The sequence below is a fragment of the Oncorhynchus masou genome, chromosome 24, assembly GCF_036934945.1.
Source record: "Oncorhynchus masou masou isolate Uvic2021 chromosome 24, UVic_Omas_1.1, whole genome shotgun sequence".
NCBI lineage: Eukaryota > Metazoa > Chordata > Actinopteri > Salmoniformes > Salmonidae > Oncorhynchus > Oncorhynchus masou.
The window spans coordinates 99,422,915-99,442,975 of NC_088235.1; the positions used below are offsets into that span (position 1 = coordinate 99,422,915).

The 20,061-nt window shown below is 48.2% G+C and overlaps 1 protein-coding gene across 1 annotated transcript in view; it reads left to right on the forward strand.

Annotated features, from left to right (window-relative positions):
- The window catches only part of LOC135513120 (1-phosphatidylinositol 4,5-bisphosphate phosphodiesterase gamma-1-like), a 73,109-nt gene that overhangs the window by 21,133 nt on the left and 31,915 nt on the right, over positions 1-20,061 (forward strand). Inside the window, exons 4-8 of the mRNA XM_064935844.1 lie at positions 1,231-1,278; positions 11,505-11,589; positions 11,689-11,769; positions 11,894-11,928; positions 12,273-12,345. Coding sequence (XP_064791916.1) covers positions 1,231-1,278; positions 11,505-11,589; positions 11,689-11,769; positions 11,894-11,928; positions 12,273-12,345 — 322 coding nt within the window. The remainder of the gene's footprint in view (positions 1-1,230; positions 1,279-11,504; positions 11,590-11,688; positions 11,770-11,893; positions 11,929-12,272; positions 12,346-20,061) is intronic.

Genomic DNA, 20,061 nt, shown 5'->3' on the forward strand with positions numbered 1-20,061 from the left:
TGTAGGAGGTGTGTGTGTGTGTGTGTAGAGGAGTGTGTTTGTGTGTGAGAGAGAGATGTGAGAGGGAGAAGAGTGTGTGTGTTTGTGTGTAGAGGAGTGTGTTTGTGTGTGAGAGAGAGAGATGTGAGAGGGAGAGGAGTGTGTGTGTTTGTGTGTAGAGGAGTGTGTTTGTGTGTGAGAGAGAGAGATGTGAGAGGGAGAAGAGTGTGTGTGTTTGTGTGTAGAGGAGTGTGTTTGTGTGTGAGAGAGAGAGATGTGAGAGGGAGAGGAGTGTGTGTGTTTGTGTGTAGAGGAGTGTGTTTGTGTGTGAGAGAGAGAGATGTGAGAGGGAGAGGAGTGTGTGTGTTTGTGTGTAGAGGAGTGTGTGTGTGTGTGTGTGTAGAGGAGTGTGTTTGTGTGTGAGAGAGAGAGATGTGAGAGGGAGAAGAGTGTGTGTGTTTGTGTGTAGAGGAGTGTGTGTGTGTGTGTGTGTAGAGGAGTGTGTTTGTGTGTGAGAGAGAGAGATGTGAGAGGGAGAAGAGTGTGTGTGTTTGTGTGTAGAGGAGTGTGTTTGTGTGTGAGAGAGAGAGATGTGAGAGGGAGAGGAGTGTGTGTGTTTGTGTGTAGAGGAGTGTGTGTGTGTGTGTGTGTAGAGGAGTGTGTTTGTGTGTGAGAGAGAGAGATGTGAGGAGAGGATTGTGTGCCTTTATGACAGTATGAATCAGGTGTCTGTGTTGTTTAACAGGCCCCTGTTTGTATTAATATTAATACCCTGGTAGCATCATCCATTACTACTATAACACACATAGGAGAGCAGGGACAGGGGTTGGAGAGAGCAATAATATTTGTGTTGGTTGAAAATAATTATTCTGGGTAAATGTGTGGGGCAGTGTTCCTATATTCCATGGTTTGTGGAAGAAAACTCAACAACAGTGCTGTTGTGGGAGAGAGGAACTTCAGTATTGTACACTATTTGGTTTACAAATGTCAACAACTTGGTCACGGTCAATGAAGTGACATACAGCGTCTCAATTATTTTGTGTTGTAGGCTTTGGGTCACATTACTATTTAATGTTTTCACAAATATAGTCACAATTTAAAGTTAGACTAAGTCAATGTTAAACCCCGTGGCTGGTGGCTTTTAAAAGGATCCGCTGTGCTCAACACAGCCACTCAACATTTGTCTTTCCATCTCATACTGAACTATCTCTCTTCTCTCTATTTCTGTATATCCTCCCTCCCTCCCTCCAGGTGGCTGAGGAGACAATTTGAGGTGATGGACAGGAATCGTGAGGGAAGGTGGGTCAGACGTCAATACCATATCAACATTGTTGTTACACCCAACCAGAACCCTGGGATACACACACAGTGGTCACTCTGCTAGACAGTGGAATAGTGGGGGAAGTTCACACCAAACGTTATAAAATAATGATACCCCTCCCAACCCCAACCTCTTCCTAGCCTAACCCCAACCCCTTCCTAACCCCAACCCCTTCCCCTTCCCCTTCCAAACCCCAACCCCAACCCCTTCCTAAACCCAACCCCTTCCCCTTCCTAACCCCAACCCCTTCCCCTTCCTAACCCCAACCCCTTCCCCTTCCTAACCCCAACCCCTTCCCCTTCCTAACCCCAACCCCTTCCTAGCTCTAACCCCAACCCCTTCCTAGCTCTAACCCCAACCCCTTCCTAGCTCTAACCCCAACCCCTTCCTAGCTCTAACCCCAACCCCATCCTAGCTCTAACCCCAACTCCTTCCTAGCTCTAACCCCAACCCCTTCCTAGCTCTAACCCCAACCCCTTCCTAGCTCTAACCCCAACCCCTTCCTAGCTCTAACCCCAACCCCTTCCCCTTCCTAACCCCAACCCCTTCCTAGCCTAACCCCAACCCCTTCCTACCCTAACCCCAACCACTTCCTAGCTCTAACCCCAACCCCTTCCTAGCTCTAACCCCAACCCCTTCCTAGATCTAACCCCAACCCCTTCCTACCCTAACCCCAACCCCAACCCCTTCCTAACCCCAACCCCTTCCCCTTCCAAACCCCAACCCCTTCCTAAACCCAACCCCTTCCCCTTCCTAACCCCAACCCCAACCCCTTCCCCTTCCTAACCCCAACCCCTTCCCCTTCCTAACCCCAACCCCTTCCTAGCTCTAACCCCAACCCCTTCCTAGCTCTAACCCCAACCCCTTCCTAGCTCTAACCCCAACCCCTTCCTACCCTAACCCCAACCCCTTCCTAGCTCTAACCCCAACCCCTTCCTAGCTCTAACCCCAACCCCTTCCTAGCTCTAACCCCAACCCCTTCCTAGCTCTAACCCCAACCCCTTCCTAGCTCTAACTCCAACCCCATCCTAGCTCTAACCCCAACTCCTTCCTAGCTCTAACCCCAACCCCTTCCTAGCTCTAACCCCAACCCCTTCCTAGCTCTAACCCCAACCCCTTCCCTTCCCCTTCCTAACCCCAACCCCTTCCTAGCCTAACCCCAACCCCTTCCTACCCTAACCCCAACCACTTCCTAGCTCTAACCCCAACCCCCCCTTCCTAGATCTAACCCCAACCCCTTCCTATCCCTAACCCCAGCTCTAACCCCAACCCCTTCCTACCCTAACCCCAACCCCTTCCTAGCTCTAACCCCACCCCCTTCCTAGCTCTAACCCCAACCCCTTCCTAGCTCTAACCCCAACCCCTTCCTAGCTCTAACCCCAACCCCATCCTAGCTCTAACCCCAACTCCTTCCTAGCTCTAACCCCAACCCCTTCCTAGCTCTAACCCCAACCCCTTCCCCAGCTCTAACCCCAACCCCTTCCTAGCTCTAACAACAACCCCTTCCCCAGCTCTAACCCCAACACCTTTCTAGCTCTAACCCCAACCCCTTCCCCAGCTCTAACCCCAACACCTTTCTAGCTCTAACCCCAACCCCTTCCTAGCTCTAACCCCAACCCCTTCCTAGCTCTAACCCCAACCCCCTCCTAGCTCTAACCCCAACACCTTCCTAGCTCTAACCCCAACCCCTTCCTAGCCCTAACCCCAGCCCCTTCCTAGCTCTAACCCCAACCCCTTTCTAGCTCTAACCCCAACCCCTTCCTAGCTCTAACCCCAACCCCTTCCTAACCCCAACCCCTTCCTAGCTCTAACCCCAACCCCTTCCTAGCTCTAAACCCAACCCCTTCCTAGCCCTAACCCCAGCCCCTTCCTAGCTCTAACCCCAACCCCTTCCTAGCTCTAACCCCTACCCCTTCCCCAGCTCTAACCCCAACCCCTTATTAGCTCTAACCCCAACCCCTTCCTAGCTCTAACCCCAACCCCTTCCTAGCTCTAACCCCAACCCCTTCCAAGCTCTAACCCCAACCCCTTCCTAGCTCTAACCCCAACCCCTTCCTCGCTCTAACCCCAACCCCTTCCTAGCTCTAACCCCAACCCCTTCCTAGCTCTAACCCCAACCCCTTCCTAGCTCTAACCCCAACCCCTTCCTAGCTCTAACCCCAACCCCTTCCTAGCTCTAACCCCAACCCCTTCCTCGCTCTAACGCCATCCCCTTCCTAGCTCTAACCCCAACCCCTTCCTAGCTCTAACCCCAGCACCTTCCTAGCTCTAACCCCATCCCCTTCCTAGCTCTAACCCCAACCCCTTCCTAGCTCTAACCCCATCCCCTTCCTGGCTCTAACCCCAACCCCTTCCTAGCTCTAACCCCAGCTCTAACCCCAACCCCTTCCTAGCTCTAACCCCAACCCCTTCCTAGCTCTAACCCCAACCCCTTCCTAGATCTAACCCCAACCCCTTCCTACCCTAACCCCAACCCCTTCCTAGCTCTAACCCCAGCTCTAACCCCAACCACTTCCTAGCTCTAACCCCGACCCCTTCCTAGCTCTAACCCCAACCCCTTCCTAGCTCTAACCCCAACCCATTCCCAGCTCTAATCCCAGCTCCAGTCCCAGCTCTAACCCCAGCTCCAGCTCTAACCCCAGCTCCAGTCCTAGCTCTAACCCCAGCTCCAGTCCTAGCTCTAACCCCAGCTCCAGTCCTAGCTCTAACCCCAGCTCCAGTCCTAGCTCTAATCCCAGCTCCAGTCCTAGCTCTAACCCCAGCTCCAGCTCTAACCCCAGCTCCAGTCCCAGCTCTAACCCCAGCTCCAGCTCTAACCCCAGCTCCAGTCCTAGCTCTAACCCCAGCTCCAGTCCTAGCTCTAACCCCAGCTCCAGTCCTAGCTCTAACCCCAGCTCCAGTCCTTGCTCTAACCCCAGCTCCAGCTCTAACCCCAGCTCTAGTCCCAGCTCTAACCCCAGCTCCAGCTCTAATCCCAGCTCCAGTCCCAGCTCTAACCCCAGCTCCAGCTCTAACCCCAGCTACAGTCCCAGCTCTAACCCCAGCTCCAGCTCTAACCCCAGCTCCAGTCCCAGCTCTAACCCCAACCCCTTCCCAGCTCTAACCCCATCCCCAGCTCTATCCCCAGCTCCAGTCCTAGCTCTAACCCCAGCTCCAGTCCCAGCTCTAACCCCAGCTCCAGTCCCAGCTCTAACCCCAGCTCCAGTCCCAGCTCTAACCCCAACCCCTTCCCAGCTCTAACCCCATCCCCAGCTCTAACCCCAGCTCCAGTCCTAGCTCTAATCCCAGCTCCAGTCCTTGCTCTAACCCCAGCTCCAGGTTCAGCTCCAGGCCTAGTTCCAGCACCTAACCCCATCCCCAGCTCTAACCCCAACCCTAGATCCAGCTCTAACCCCAGCTCCAGCCCTAGCTCCAACTAAAACCCCAGCTCCATCCCTAGCTCCAACTCTAACCCCAGCTCTTGCCCGAGCTCCAGCTCCAGCTCTAACCCTAACTCCAGCCCTAGCTCCAACTCTAACCCCAGCTCTAACCCTAGCTCCAGCTCCAACCCCAGCACCAGCCCCAGCTCCAGCTCTAACCCCAGCTTCAGCCCTAGCTCTACCTATAACCCCAACTCCAGCCCTAGCTCCACCTATAACCCCAACTCCAGCCCTAGCTCCGGCTATTTGCCCAACTTCAGCCCTAGCTCCAGCTCTTCACCTAACTCCAGCCCTAGTCCCAGCTCTATCCCTAATTCCAGCCCTAGCTCTAGCTCTAACCCTAACCCCAGCCCTTGCTCCAGCTCTAACCCCAACTCCAGCCCTAGCTCCACCTATAACCCCAACTCCAGCCCTAGCTCCAGCTCTAACCCTAACTCCAGCCCTAGCTCCAGCTCTAACCCTAACTCCAGCCCTAATTCCATCCCTAGCTCCAACTCTAACCCCAGCTCCATCCCTAGCTCCAGCTCTAACCTTAACTCCAGCCCTAGCTCCAGCTCTAACCCTAACTCCAGCCCTAGCTCCAGCTCTAACCCTAACTCCAGCCCTAGCTCCAGCTCTAACCCTAACTCCAGCCCTAATTCCATCCCTAGCTCCAACTCTAACCCCAGCTCCATCCCTAGCTCCAGCTCTAACCTTAACTCCAGCCCTAGCTCCAGCTCTAACCCTAACTCCAGCCCTAACTCCATCCCTAGCTCCAGCTCTAACCCTAACTCCAGCCCTAGCTCCAGCTCTAACCCTAACTCCAGCCCTAATTCCATCCCTAGCTCCAACTCTAACCCCAGCTCCATCCCTAGCTCCAGCTCTAACCTTAACTCCAGCCCTAGCTCCAGCTCTAACCCTAACTCCAGCCCTAGCTCCAGCTCTAACCCTAACTCCAGCCCTAACTCCATCCCTAGCTCCAGCTCTAACCCCAGCTCCAGCCCTAGCTCCACCTATAACCCCAACTCCAGCCCTAGCTCTACCTATAACCCCAACTCCAGTCCTAGCTCCAGCTATTTGCCTAACTCCATCCCTAGCTCCAGCGCTAACCCCAGCTCCATCCCTAGCTCCAGCTCTAACCCTAATTCCATCCCTAGCTCCAGCTCTAACCCTAATTCCATCCCTAGCTCCAGCTCTAACCCTAATTCCAGCCCTAGCTCCAGCTCTAACCCTAATTCCATCCCTAGCTCCAGCTCTAATCGTAATTCCATCCCTAGCTCCAGCTCTAATCCTAATTCCATCCCTAGCTCCAGCTCTAACCCTAATTCCAGCCCTAGCTCCAGCTCTAACCCTAATTCCATCCCTAGCTCCAGCTATTTGCCTAACTCCATTCCTAGCTCCAGCTCTAACCCTAATTCCATCCCTAGCTCCAGCTCTAACCCTAATTCCAGCCCTAGCTCCAGCTCTAACCCTAATTCCATCCCTAACCCCTGCTCCATCCCTAGCTCCAGCTCTAACCCTAATTCCATCCCTAGCTCCAGCTCTAACCCTAATTCCATCCCTAGCTCCAGCTCTAACCCTAATTCCAGCCCTAGCTCCAGCTCTAACCCTAATTCCATCCCTAGCTCCAGCTCTAATCGTAATTCCATCCCTAGCTCCAGCTCTAACCCTAATTCCATCCCTAGCTCCAGCTCTAACCCTAATTCCAGCCCTAGCTCCAGCTCTAACCCTAATTCCATCCCTAACCCCTGCTCCATCCCTAGCTCCAGCTCTAACCCTAATTCCATCCCTAGCTCCAGCTCTAACCCTAATTCCATCCCTAGCTCCAGCTCTAACCCTAATTCCAGCCCTAGCCCTAGCTCCAGCTCTAACCCTAATTCCATCCCTAGCTCCAGCTCTAATCGTAATTCCATCCCTAGCTCCAGCTCTAATCCTAATTCCATCCCTAGCTCCAGCTCTAACCCTAATTCCATCCCTAGCTCCAGCTCTAACCCTAATTCCAGCCCTAGCTCCAGCTCTAACCCTAATTCCATCCCTAGCTCCAGCTATTTGCCTAACTCCATCCCTAGCTCCAGCTCTAACCCTAATTCCATCCCTAGCTCCAGCTCTAACCCTAATTCCAGCCCTAGCTCCAGCTCTAACCCTAATTCCATCCCTAGCTCCAGCTCTAATCGTAATTCCATCCCTAGCTCCAGCTCTAATCCTAATTCCATCCCTAGCTCCAGCTCTAACCCTAATTCCAGCCCTAGCTCCAGCTCTCGTCCTAACTCCAGCTCCAGCTCTATCCCCAGCTCCAGCCCTAGCTCCAGCTCTCGTCCTAACTCCAGCTCCAGCTCTAACCCTAATTCCAGCCCTAGCTCCAGCTCTCGTCCTAACTCCAGCTCCAGCTCTATCCCCAGCTCCAGCCCTAGCTCCAGCTCTCGTCCTAACTCCAGCTCCAGCTCTAACCCTAATTCCAGCCCTAGCTCCAGCTCTCGTCCTAACTCCAGCTCCAGCTCTATCCCCAGCTCCAGCCCTAGCTCCAGCTCCTTACATCCCCACTAGTCCCCAGCTCAGTTCCGTGGCCCCCACCTCTTTGGGAGGAAGCGGTCCAGCACAAACAGCCTGTCTGCCACCGCCTGATAAGGAACAGGAACAGGAAGTGATGCGTTGGGTTGGGAGAGAGAAACTTCCTGTCTCAATGGAAATAGAAACAGGAGCTCCAAATCAGAGCAAAATAATGAGGGGTGATAAATAACGAGTTAAACAAAAGAGAGTTGATTGAACAGAGGATGAACAGAACAGAGAGACGGAGGGATACATGCTAGCCAGAGAAAGAATGGGGGAAGAGAGGGAAAGACCAAGACAGTGACAGAGAGCGAGAAAGAGAGGAGATAAAGTAGTATGTGAAGGGGGGAAGTGGGGAGAGAGAGAGAGCAGACAAGCTAAAACAACATCCCCCAGGACAGGTAGAGTTTCTCTCAGGGATGTTTCTGCTCTCCTCCATCTTCTTCTTGCTCTCTCCTCACACACACGCACACACACACACACACACACACACACACACACACACACACACACACACACACACACACACACACACACACACACACACACACACACACACACACACACACACACACACACACACACACACACACACACACACACCCACACACACACACACACACACACTATAAGTACTCTCTGAGACGCTGGAGGACAGCAGCTTGCGTCTAGTTAATCAACAAAGTGATCGGCCATGTGCCCCAATCCTGCAGGAGGGGCAGGACAGTGAGAGGGGTGGAGATATCCCATAACACAAGGAGACTGTCTGAGAGTCCCGTAACACAAAGAGACTGTCCGAGAGTCCCATAACACAGAGAGACTGTCTGAGAGTCACATAACACAAAGAGACTGTCTGAGAGTCCCATAACACAGAGAGACTGTCTGAGAGTCCCATAACACAGAGAGACTGTCTGAGAGTCTCATAACACAGAGAGACTGTCTGAGAGTCCCATAACACAGAGAGACTGTCTGAGAGCCCCATAACACAGAGAGACTGTCTGAGAGTCCCATAACACAGAGAGACTGTCTGAGAGTCCCATAACACAAAGAGACTGTCTGAGAGTCCCATAACACAGAGAGACTGTCTGAGAGTCCCATAACACAGAGAGACTGTCTGAGAGTCCCATAACACAGAGAGACTGTCTGAGAGTCCCATAACACAAAGAGACTGTCTGAGAGTCCCATAACACAAAGAGACTGTCTGAGAGTCCCATAACACAGAGAGACTGTCTGGAAGTCCCATATCACAGAGAGACTGTCTGAGAGTCCCATAACACAGAGAGACTGTCTGAGAATCCCATAACACAGAGAGACTGTCTGAGAGTCCCATAACACAAAGAGACTGTCTGAGAGTCCCATAACACAGAGAGACTGTCTGAGAGTCCCATAACACAGAGAGACTGTCTGGAAGTCCCATAACACAGAGAGACTGTCTGAGAGTCCCATAACACAGAGAGACTGTCTGAGAGTCCCATAACACAGAGAGACTGTCTGAGAGTCCCATAACACAGAGAGACTGTCTGAGAGTCCCATAACACAGAGAGACTGTCTGAGAGTCCCATAACACAAAGAGACTGTCTGAGAGTCCCATAACACAAAGAGACTGTCTGAGAGTCCCATAACACAGAGAGACTGTCTGGAAGTCCCATATCACAGAGAGACTGTCTGAGAGTCCCATAACACAGAGAGACTGTCTGAGAGTCCCATAACACAGAGAGACTGTCTGAGAGTCCCATAACACAAAGAGACTATCTGAGAGTCCCATAACACAAAGAGACTGTCTGAGAGTCCCATAACACAGAGAGACTGTCTGAGAGTCCCATAACACAAAGAGACTATCTGAGAGTCCCATAACACAAAGAGACTGTCTGAGAGTCCCATAACACAGAGGGACTGTCTGAGAGTCCCATAACACAAAGAGACTGTCTGAGAGTCCCATAACACAGAGAGACTGTCTGGAAGTCCCATAACACAGAGAGACTGTCTGAGAGTCCCATAACACAGAGAGACTGTCTGAGAGTCCCATAACACAGAGAGACTGTCTGAGAGTCCCATAACACAAAGAGACTATCTGAGAGTCCCATAACACAAAGAGACTGTCTGAGAGTCCCATAACACAGAGAGACTGTCTGAGAGTCCCATAACACAAAGAGACTGTCTGAGAGTCCCATAACACAAAGAGAATGTCTGAGAGTCCCATAACACAAAGAGACTGTCTGGAAGTCCCATAACACAAAGAGACCGTCTGGGAGTCCCATAACACAAAGAGACTGTCTGGAAGTCCTATAACACAGAGACTGCCTGAAAGTCCCATAACACAAAGAGACTGTCTGAGAGTCCTATAACACAAAGAGACTTTCTGAGAGTGAAAGCAAAATAAAGAGGAAACTAGAGAGGGATTGATGAAGAGAGGTTTAGAGAGAGGAGAGACATATTGTATATAAGGGAAAATAGTTAGAAAGAAAGAAAAACACACAGAGACAGATAATGAAGAGGGGCTCAGAGAGAGAGAGTATGATATCCAGTGTATACCCGACCCAGCCAGACCCAGCCCTGCTCCCCTTCTCTGGCCCGTCCGGTGGAAGTGGGGAGAGAGAGAGAGATCACCCCCCTGCTCTCCGCCCCTCCCCGTGGAGTCCAAACATTGAGACCAAGCAGGAGGCTTTCCGGCTGCCACTCGCCCATAGCTCTGGTTCTAAACGAACTAAACAGAACTGTGATACTCCATAACTAAACTACTCTAGCTCTGGTTCTAAACGAACTAAACAGAACTGTGATACTCCATAACTAAACTACTCTAGCTCTGGTTCTAAACGAACTAAACAGAACTGTGATACTCCATAACTAAACTACTCTAGCTCTGGTTCTAAACGAACTAAACAGAACTGTGATACTCCACAACTAAACTACTCTAGCTCTGGTTCTAAACAAACTAAACAGAACTGTGATACTCCATAACTAAACTACTCTAGCTCTGGTTCTAAACGAACTAAACAGAACTGTGATACTCCACAACTAAACTACTCTAGCTCTGGTTCTAAACGAACTAAACAGAACTGTGATACTCCATAACTAAACTACTCTAGCTCTGGTTCTAAACGAACTAAACAGAACTGTGATACTCCATAACTAAACTACTCTAGCTCTGGTTCTAAACAAACTAAACAGAACTGTGATACTCCATAACTAAACTACTCTAGCTCTGGTTCTAAACGAACTAAACAGAACTGTGATACTCCATAACTAAACTACTCTAGCTCTGGTTCTAAACGAACTAAACAGAACTGTGATACTCCATAACTAAACTACTATAGCTCTGGTTCTAAACGAACTAAACAGAACTGTGATACTCCACAACTAAACTTCACTCTAGCTATGTCTCTAAATTAACTTAACAGAACGGTGATACTCCATAAATAAAACATAACTTAACTCCACTCTTGCTCTGGCTGGAAACATAACCAATCTCCACTCTTGCTCTTGCTGGAAACATAACTTAACTCCACTCTTGCTCTGGCTGGAAACATAACCAATCTCCACTCTAGCTCTGGCTGGAAACATAACTTAACTCCACTCTAGCTCTGGCTGGAAACAGAACTAATCTCCACTCTAGCTCTGGCTGGAAACAGAACTAATCTCCACTCTAGCTCTAGCTGGAAACAGAACTAATCTCCACTCTAGCTCTGGCTGGAAACAGAACTTAACTCCACTCTAGCTCTGGCTGGAAACAGAACTAAACTCCACTCTAGCTATGGCTGGAAACATAACTAAACTCCACTCTAACTCTGGCTGGAACCATAACTAAACTCCACTCTAGCTCTGGCTGGAAACATTACTAAACTCCACTCTAACTCTGGCTGGACCATTACTAACCTCTACTCTAGCTCTGTCTGGAAACATAACTAAACTCCACTTTAACTCTGGCTGGAAACATTACTAACCTCTACTCTAGCTCTGGCTAGAAACATAGTTAAACTCTACTCTGGCTAGAAACATAACTAAACTCTACACTTGCTATGGCTAGAAACATAACTAAAACAGACTGAAATACAACTTAACAGAACTAAAACACTGTAATCCTTCCTTTGGTCAACGTACCTCCCCTGCTGGTTCAGATAGGTACTGCGTGAGTCACTGGACCAGATGGAAGAGTGACAATTCAAACTGATATGAATAAATGTAACATTTTATTGTCCGGCCAGTAATGTTCTATTGTCTCTGTTAAATCTCTTGTTTCTTTTTTATATTGTCCTGTCCAGTATCACAGTAAAGGATGTGAAGGCCCTGTTACCTCATATCAACTACAGAGTCCCCAACATGCGCTTCCTCAAAGACAAGCTACAGGTAATAGATGATAGATATCCCTAGTCATGTACAGGCTGCCACAGTTTTAAATGAGATGATTTGTACATGTAATAACTTGTGTACTTCCTGTCTCGACAGGAAGTGGAAGCCAGGTGTGATCTCTCCTTCCCTCACTTTGCTCAGCTCTACAGAACATTGATGTTCGACGCACAGAGGAGTGTGAGTAATAGAAAATATACGTACACACACACACAAATGCTCATGCACACACACACACACAAATACACACACACTCCATGCCCTGTGTACCCCTCCCTCACCAGGCTCTCCGTTGTTCCCTCAGATCATTGAGCAGCTGGAGCTCTCTTTCCCTCTCCGGTGAGTCCCACCTCCTCCTCTTCTCTTTTCCTCCACCTCCTATTGTCCATATGTGTCTTCCCAAATCTCCTCCATTTCTTTGATGTCTATCTATCTTCCTACCTCTTTTTTTATTCTCCTCTATTCTCAACCTACTAATTAGAGGTAACCTATAGATATTGTACTGCCCTTTAAAACATTTTCTGTGTGTGTGTGTGTGTGTGTGTGTGTGTGTGTGTGTGTGTGTGTGTGTGTGTGTGTGTGTGTGTGTGTGTGTGTGTGTGTGTGTGTGTGTGTGTGTGTGTGTGTGTGTGTGTGTGTGTGTGTGTGTGTGCGTGCGTGCGTGTGTGTGTGTGTGTGTGTAGGAATGTGGACAGACCAGAGCTGTGTCAGATCTCTTTTTACGACTTCCAGAAGTTTCTACAGCTGGATCAGAAGGTACTGGCACATTTTCACGTGCTTCACGGTTAACGTATTACACAGTGCTGCTGTGAGAGTCTCCTGCTCAGTGAAACAGATGCTGCTGTCTGTAACTGTATGAGCTCTCTAGAGATGTACTAGAGAGCTAATCTCTGCATCTTTGCACTAATGGTTTATGTGATAGCATGGACAGTGCCATTGAGAACTATCTCCATTTTAATGTTCTCAATTTCTTCTTCTACTACTTCTATGAGTTTATTGACAGTTTTTAAACAAACTGAAAGGGTACATACATACTGCCACCAGGAGTGTGTTGTCTGAACAGGTATCAGAATCTCCTCCTTTTTTTGATGTCTATCCATCTCCCCACCTCACACCTCTTTTGTATTCTTCTTGAATCAGAATCTCCTTTATTGGTGTACACAGACAGACAATTAACAGAATACACAGATAGACAATTGACAGAGTATACATACAGACAATTAACAGAATACACAGACAGACAATTAACAGAGCACTACTCTGGACGGGCGGGCAAGTGCGGGCAGCGATCGTTCGAAGAGCATGCATTTAGTTTTACTTGCAGTTGGAGGCCATGGAAGGAGAGTTGTATGGCATTGAAGCTCGTCTGGAGGTTAGTTAACACAGTGTCCAAAGAAGGGCCAGGAGTATACAGAATGGTGTCGTCTGTATAGAGGTGGATCAGAGACTCACCAGCAGCAAGATCAAAATCATTGATATATTCAGAGAAGAGAGTCAGCCCAAGAATTGAACCCTGTGGCACCCCCATAGAGACTGCCAGATGCCCGAACAACAGGCCCTCAGATTAAACACACTAAACTCTGTCAGATAAGTAGTTGCTGAACCAGGCGAGGCAATCATTTGAGTAACCAAGGCTGTTGAGTCTGCCGATGAGAATGTGGTGATTGACAGAGTCAAAAGCCTTGGCCAGGTCAATAAATATGGCTGCACAGTATTGTTTCTTATCTATGGCGGTTAAGATATCATTTAGTACCTTGAGCGTGGCTGAGGTGCACCCAGCTCTGAATCCAGATTGCATAGCGGAGAAGGTACAGTGGGATTCGAAATGGTCGGTGATCTGTTTGTCAACTTGGCTTTCAAAGACCTTCGAAAGGCAGGGTAGGATAGATATAGCTCTGTAGCAGTTTGGGTCAAGAGTGTCCCCCCCCCCCTTTGAAGAGTGGGATGACCGCAGCTGCTTTCCAATTTTTGGGAATCTCAGACGACACGAAAGAGAGGTTGAACAGGCTAGTAATAGGGTTGCAACAATTTCGGCAGATAATTTTTAGAAAGAAAGGGTCCAGATTGTCTAGCCCGGTTGATTTGTGGGTGTCCAGATTTTGCAGCTCTTTCAGAACATCAGCTGACTGGATTTGGAAGAAGGAGAAATGGGGAAGGCTTGGGTGAGTTGCTGTGGGGGGTGCAGTGCTGTTGACCGGGGTAGGGGTAGCCAGGTGGAAAGCATGGCCAGCCGTGAAAAAATGCTTATTGAAATTCTCAATTATAGTGGATTTATCGGTGGTGATAGAGTTTCCTATCCTCAGTGCAGTGGGCAGCTGGGAGGAGGTGCTCTTATTCTCCATGGGCTTTACAATGTTCCAGAACTTTTTTTAGTTTGTGTTGCAGGAAGCACATTTCTGCTTGTAAAAGCTAGCCTTGGCTTTTCTAACTGCCTGTGTATATTGGTTTCCAGCTTCCCTAAAAAGTTGCATTTCACAGGGGCTGTTCGATGCTAATGCAGAACGCCACAGGATGTTTTTGTGTTGGTTAAGGGCAGTCAGGTCTGGAGAGAACCAAGTGCTATATCTGTTCTTGGTTCTAAATTTCTTGAATGGGGCATGCTTATTTAAGATGGCAATGAAGGCTTTAAAAAAAACTAGGCATCCTCTACTGACAGGATGAGGTTGATATCCTTCCAGGATACCCGGGCCAGGTCAATTAGAAAGGCCTGCTCGCTGAAGTGTTTCAGGGAGCATTTGATAGTGATGAGTGGAGGTCGTTTGACCGCTGACATATAACGGATGCAGGCAATGAGGTAGTGATCGCTGAGATCTTGGTTGAAAACAGCAGAGTTGTATTTAGAGGGCAAGTTGGTTAGGATGATATCTATGAGGGTGCCCGTGTTTACGGCTTTGGAGTTGTACCTGGTAGGTTCATAGATAATTTGTGTGAGATTGAGGGCATCAAGCTTAGATTGTAGGATGGTCGGGGTGTTAAACATGTCACAGTTTAGGTCACCTAGCAGCACAAGCTCTGAAGATAGATGGGGGGCAATCAGTTCACATATGGTATCCAGATAACAGCTGGGGGCAGAGGGTGGTCTATAGCAGGCGGCAACAGTGAGAGACTGGTTTTTAGAGAGGTAGACTTTTAAAAGTAGAAGTTCAAATTGTTTGGGTACAGACTTGGATAGTAGGACAGAACTCTGCAGGCTATCTCTGCAGTAGATTGCAACCCTACCCCCTTTTGCCATTCTATCTTGTCTAAAAATGTTGTTGTTAGGGATGGAGATTTCAGAGTTATTGGTGGTCTTCCTAAGCCAGGATTCAAATACGGCTAAGACATCTGGGTTGGCAGAGTGTGCTAACGCAGTGAATAAAACAAACTTAGGGAGGAGGCTTCTAATGTTAACATGCATGAAACCAAGGCTTTTATGGTTACAGAAGTCATCAAAAGAGAGCGCCTGGGGAATAGGAGAGGAGCTAGGCACTGCAGGGCCTGGATTCACCTCTACATCGTCAGAGGAACAGAGGAGGAGTAGGATAAGGGTACGGCAAAATGCCATGAGAATTGGACGTCTAGGACATTCGGAACAGAGAGTAAAAGGTGCAGGTTTTTGGGGGCGATAAAATAGATTCAAGGAATAGTGTACAGACAAAGGTATGGTAGGATGTGAATACAGTGGAGGTAAACCTAGGCATTGAGTGATGATGAAAGAGATATTGTCTCTAGAAACATAATTGAAACCAGGTGATGTCATCGCATGTGTGGGTGGTGGAACTGAAAGGTTGGATAAGGTATAATGAGCAGGGCTAAAGGCTCTACAGTGAAATAATCCAATAAACACTAACCAGAACAGCAATGGACAAGGCATATTGACATTAAGGAGAGGCATGCTTAGTCGAGTGATCATAAGGGTCCAGTGAGTAGTGAGGTTGGTTGGGGTCACGGCGATTCAGACAGCTAGCCGAGCCGTGGGCTGCAAGCTAGCAGAAGATTACATTTACATTTAAGTCATTTAGCAGACGCTCTTATCCAGAGCGACTTACAAATTGGTGAATTCACCTTCTGACATCCAGTGGCTGTTCAAGTGGAACAGCCACTTTACAATAGTGCATCTAAAGATGGAGGTCTGATGGAGGTCTGTTTTTAGCCACCCCGTGCATTTCCATCGGTAGATTAGTGGGTTCCGTGTGGTAGAGGGGACAAATCCAATTGTCAAAATAGTTATAGTTATAGTGGCCCAAGAAGATTGTTCGATAGACCTGTTCAGATAGCAGCCGATATGCTCAAGACAGCTAACGATTAGCGGGCCGCAGTTAGCAGATGGGCGTTAGGTTACGTCGCGATGGAGGGTCCAGTTTAATAACTCCCTTGGGCAGATAACGTCGGTAGTACCGTCGTGAAGGCCCTGTGGGGCTCCGCATCGGCAGTAAAACGGGTCCGGATAGGTGTTTGTAGCCCAGGAGTGGCTGATGGAACTCTTCAGTTGGCTAGCTTCAGGATAATTGGTGTTTTCTCCGGAATCGACGTTAGCCAATATTCACTCGGATAGCAGCTAGTTAGCTGCAAGATCCAGGTGTAAATGTCCAGAGCTTGCGGTAGAAATCCGGGGATATGCTCTGGTCTGAGTTGTGTTGTACAAAACTGGTGATAGCTTTCCTAGCTAAAGGATAGCTGATGACTGCTAGCCGTGGTTAGCTGAATACTAACGTTAGCTAGTGAGCTGGCTAACTTCTGGCTAGCTTCTGTTGTGGATTTTGGATATGAGGTGAATAATACTTTTGGAAGAAAAACAGATCCGCACCACATTTGGTGAGGCGGGTTGCAGGAGAGTGTTTTGAAGTTTAGTTTTTAGAAAAAATATATAACAAGATATGCGAAGAAAAAGACAAAAAGAAACAAAACATATATACACGGGACAAGACGAGGACAAAGGATATCTGACTGCTACACCATCTTGGAAACCTTGAAGAAGAAAAAAAGACAGACAATTAACAGAGATTACAGACAGAAAATTAACAGAGTACACAGACAGACAATAAACAGAGATTACAGACAGAAAATTAACAGAGTACACAGACAGACAATAAACAGAGTACACAGACAGACAATTAACAGAGTATACAGACAGACAATTAACCATATACAGTCAGCTACATTATAACTTATGCAGGTAGAGATGTATGAATAAAACTACAGATGACATTACAAACCATATAGAGTCAGCTACATTATAACTTATGCAGGTAGAGATGTATGAATAAAACTACAGATGACATTACAAACCATATACAGTCAGCTACATTATAACTTATGCAGGTAGAGATGTATGAATAAAACTACAGATGACATTACAAACCATATAGAGTCAGCTACATTATAACTTATGCAGGTAGAGATGTATGAATAAAACTACAGACTACATTACAAACCATATACAGTCAGCTACATTATAATTTATGCAGGTAGAGATGTATGAATAAAACTACATGGACATGATGATGTGCAAGGGGGGAAATATAGTTAGTCCGTGGCAGAGCGCAAAGGGCAGTGCAAAGAGCAATGTGCAGTTCTAGGAAGAAAGTGAAGGGTGCATAGACATGGTGAGTATTGCAGGGTGCATAGACAGTGTGAGTATTGCAGGGTGCATAGACAGTGTGAGTATTGCAGGGTGCATAGACAGTGTGAGTATTGCAGGGTGCATAGACAGTGTGATTATTGCAGGGTGCATAGACAGTGTGAGTATTGCAGAGTGCATAGACAGTGTGATTATTGCAGGGTGCATAGACAGTGAGTTTTGCAGGGTGCATAGACAGTGTGGTATTGCAGGGTGCATAGACAGTGTGAGTATTGCAGGGTGCATAGACAGTGTGAGTATTGCAGGGTGCATAGACAGTGTGAGTATTGCAGGGTGCATAGACAGTGTGAGTATTGCAGGGTGCATAGACAGTGTGAGTATTGCAGGGTGCATAGACAGTGAGTTTTGCAGGGTGCATAGACAGTGTGAGTATTGCAGGGTGCATAGACAGTGTGAGTATTGCAGGGTGCATAGACAGTGTGAGTATTGCAGGGTGCATAGACAGTGTGATTATTGCAGGGTGCATAGACAGTGTGAGTATTGCAGGGTGCATAGACAGTGTGAGTATTGCAGGGTCTATAGACAGTGTGATTATTGCAGGGTGCATAGACAGTGAGTTTTGCAGGGTGCATAGACAGTGTGAGTATTGCAGGGTGCATAGACAGTGTGAGTATTGCAGGGTGCATAGACAGTGTGAGTATTGCAGGGTGCATAGACAGTGTGATTATTGCAGGGTGCATAGACAGTGTGAGTATTGCAGGGTGCATAGACAGTGTGATTATTGCAGGGTGCATAGACAGTGTGATTATTGCAGGGTGCATAGACAGTGTGAGTATTGCAGGGTGCATAGACAGTGTGATTATTGCAGGGTGCATAGACAGTGTGATTATTGCAGGGTGCATAGACAGTGTGAGTATTGCAGGGTGCATAGACAGTGTGAGTATTGCAGGGTGCATAGACAGTGTGAGTATTGCAGGGTGCATAGACAGTGTGATTATTGCAGGGTGCATAGACAGTGTGAGTATTGCAGGGTGCATAGACAGTGTGATTATTGCAGGGTGCATAGACAGTGAGAGTATTGCAGGGTGCATAGACAGTGTGAGTATTGCAGGGTGCATAGACAGTGTGATTATTGCAGGGTGCATAGACAGTGTGAGTATTGCAGGGTGCATAGACAGTGTGATTATTGCAGGGTGCATAGACAGTGTGATTATTGCAGGGTGCATAGACAGTGAGTTTTGCAGGGTGCATAGACAGTGTGAGTATTGCAGGGTGCATAGACAGTGTGAGTATTGCAGGGTGCATAGACAGTGTGAGTATTGCAGGGTGCATAGACAGTGTGAGTATTGCAGGGTGCATAGACAGTGTGATTATTGCAGGGTGCATAGACAGTGTGAGTATTGCAGGGTGCATAGACAGTGTGATTATTGCAGGGTGCATAGACAGTGAGTTTTGCAGGGTGCATAGACAGTGTGAGTATTGCAGGGTGCATAGACAGTGTGAGTATTGCAGGGTGCATAGACAGTGTGAGTATTGCAGTGGTGACAGTGTGATTATTGCATAGACAGTGTGAGTATTGCAGGGTGCATAGACAGTGTGAGTTTTGCAGGGTGCATAGACAGTGTGAGTATTGCAGGGTGCATAGGCAGTGTGAGTTTTTCAGAGTGCACAGACAGTGTGATTATTGCAGGGTGCATAGACAGTGTGCATATTGCAGGGTGCATAGTCATTGTGAGTATTGCAAGGTTCATTGACAGCGTGCGTATTGTAGGGTTCATAGACAATGTGAATATTGCAGGGTGCATAGACAGTGTGCGTATTGTAGGGTTCATAGACAGTGTGCGTATTGAAGAGTGCATAGACAGTGTGCGTATTGAAGAGTGCATAGTCCATGAATCAGAAAATCCAGGTGGCCAGTTGGTAAGGGTCACATCATGGGGGAAGAAGCTGTTCAGGTTGCAGAAGGTTTTGGTTGTGATTGTACCGTTCGCCAGAGGGGTGTCTTTGGAAGAGGTGACGATCGTTGTGAAAGTGGTCGGTGATGATCTTTCCTGCATGCTTCCTTGTCCTGGAGTCGTGAAGGTTTACGATGGAGGGCAGGTGGCAGTCGATGACCCTCGCAGCATTTCCACAATCCGTTGCAGTTTGCCCTTGGACCAGGCAGAGGCATTCCGAACTAAGACAGTAATCGAGGAGGTGAGGATGGACTCGATGATGGCTGTGTAGAGTGAGAGTTTGAATTTATTCAGCTGACACAAGAAGTGCACCCTCTGTTGTGCCTTCTTGGTGACCACTGTGCTGTTGTCCTCCCACTTAAGGTTGTGGGAGGTGATGGTCTCCAGGAATTTGAATGAGTCAGCCGTACTTACAGCTGAGCCGTTGATTACAAGCCGTAGATTTTTTTGTGACTGCACCAGGCCACCGTCCTGTCAACCTCTCTTCGGTACATAGACTCGTCACCGTTGGAGACAAGGCCGACCAGGGTGGTGTCATCTGCGAACTTGAGTTGTTTGACCGACGGGTTGTTGGCGGTGCATTCGTTGGATTAGAGAGAGCATAGAAGAAGGGACAGAGACTCCAAGAGAGGTTTTCCCTGCTTCACGTATTGTGTCCTGTTGGACAGGAAGTTGTTGTTTCACTGACAAATGGAGTCAGATGACTTCACACAAGTCTTTGAGTTGTCGAGGTGCTGAAGGATGTAGTGGAGATCCATGTTGACAGCGGCGTCCACAGACCTGTTGGCTCCATAGGCGAACTGCAGTGGGTCGAGGAGGCTGTAAGTGAAGGTCTTGAGGTGGGATAGGATAAGGCTAAGGTTGGTGATCTAACTGCCACCTGTAGTTATGGAACGTTTGCTCAGGAGTATAATTCATTGGTGATCTCTCCTGATGACCTGGATGAATTTCTGTGAT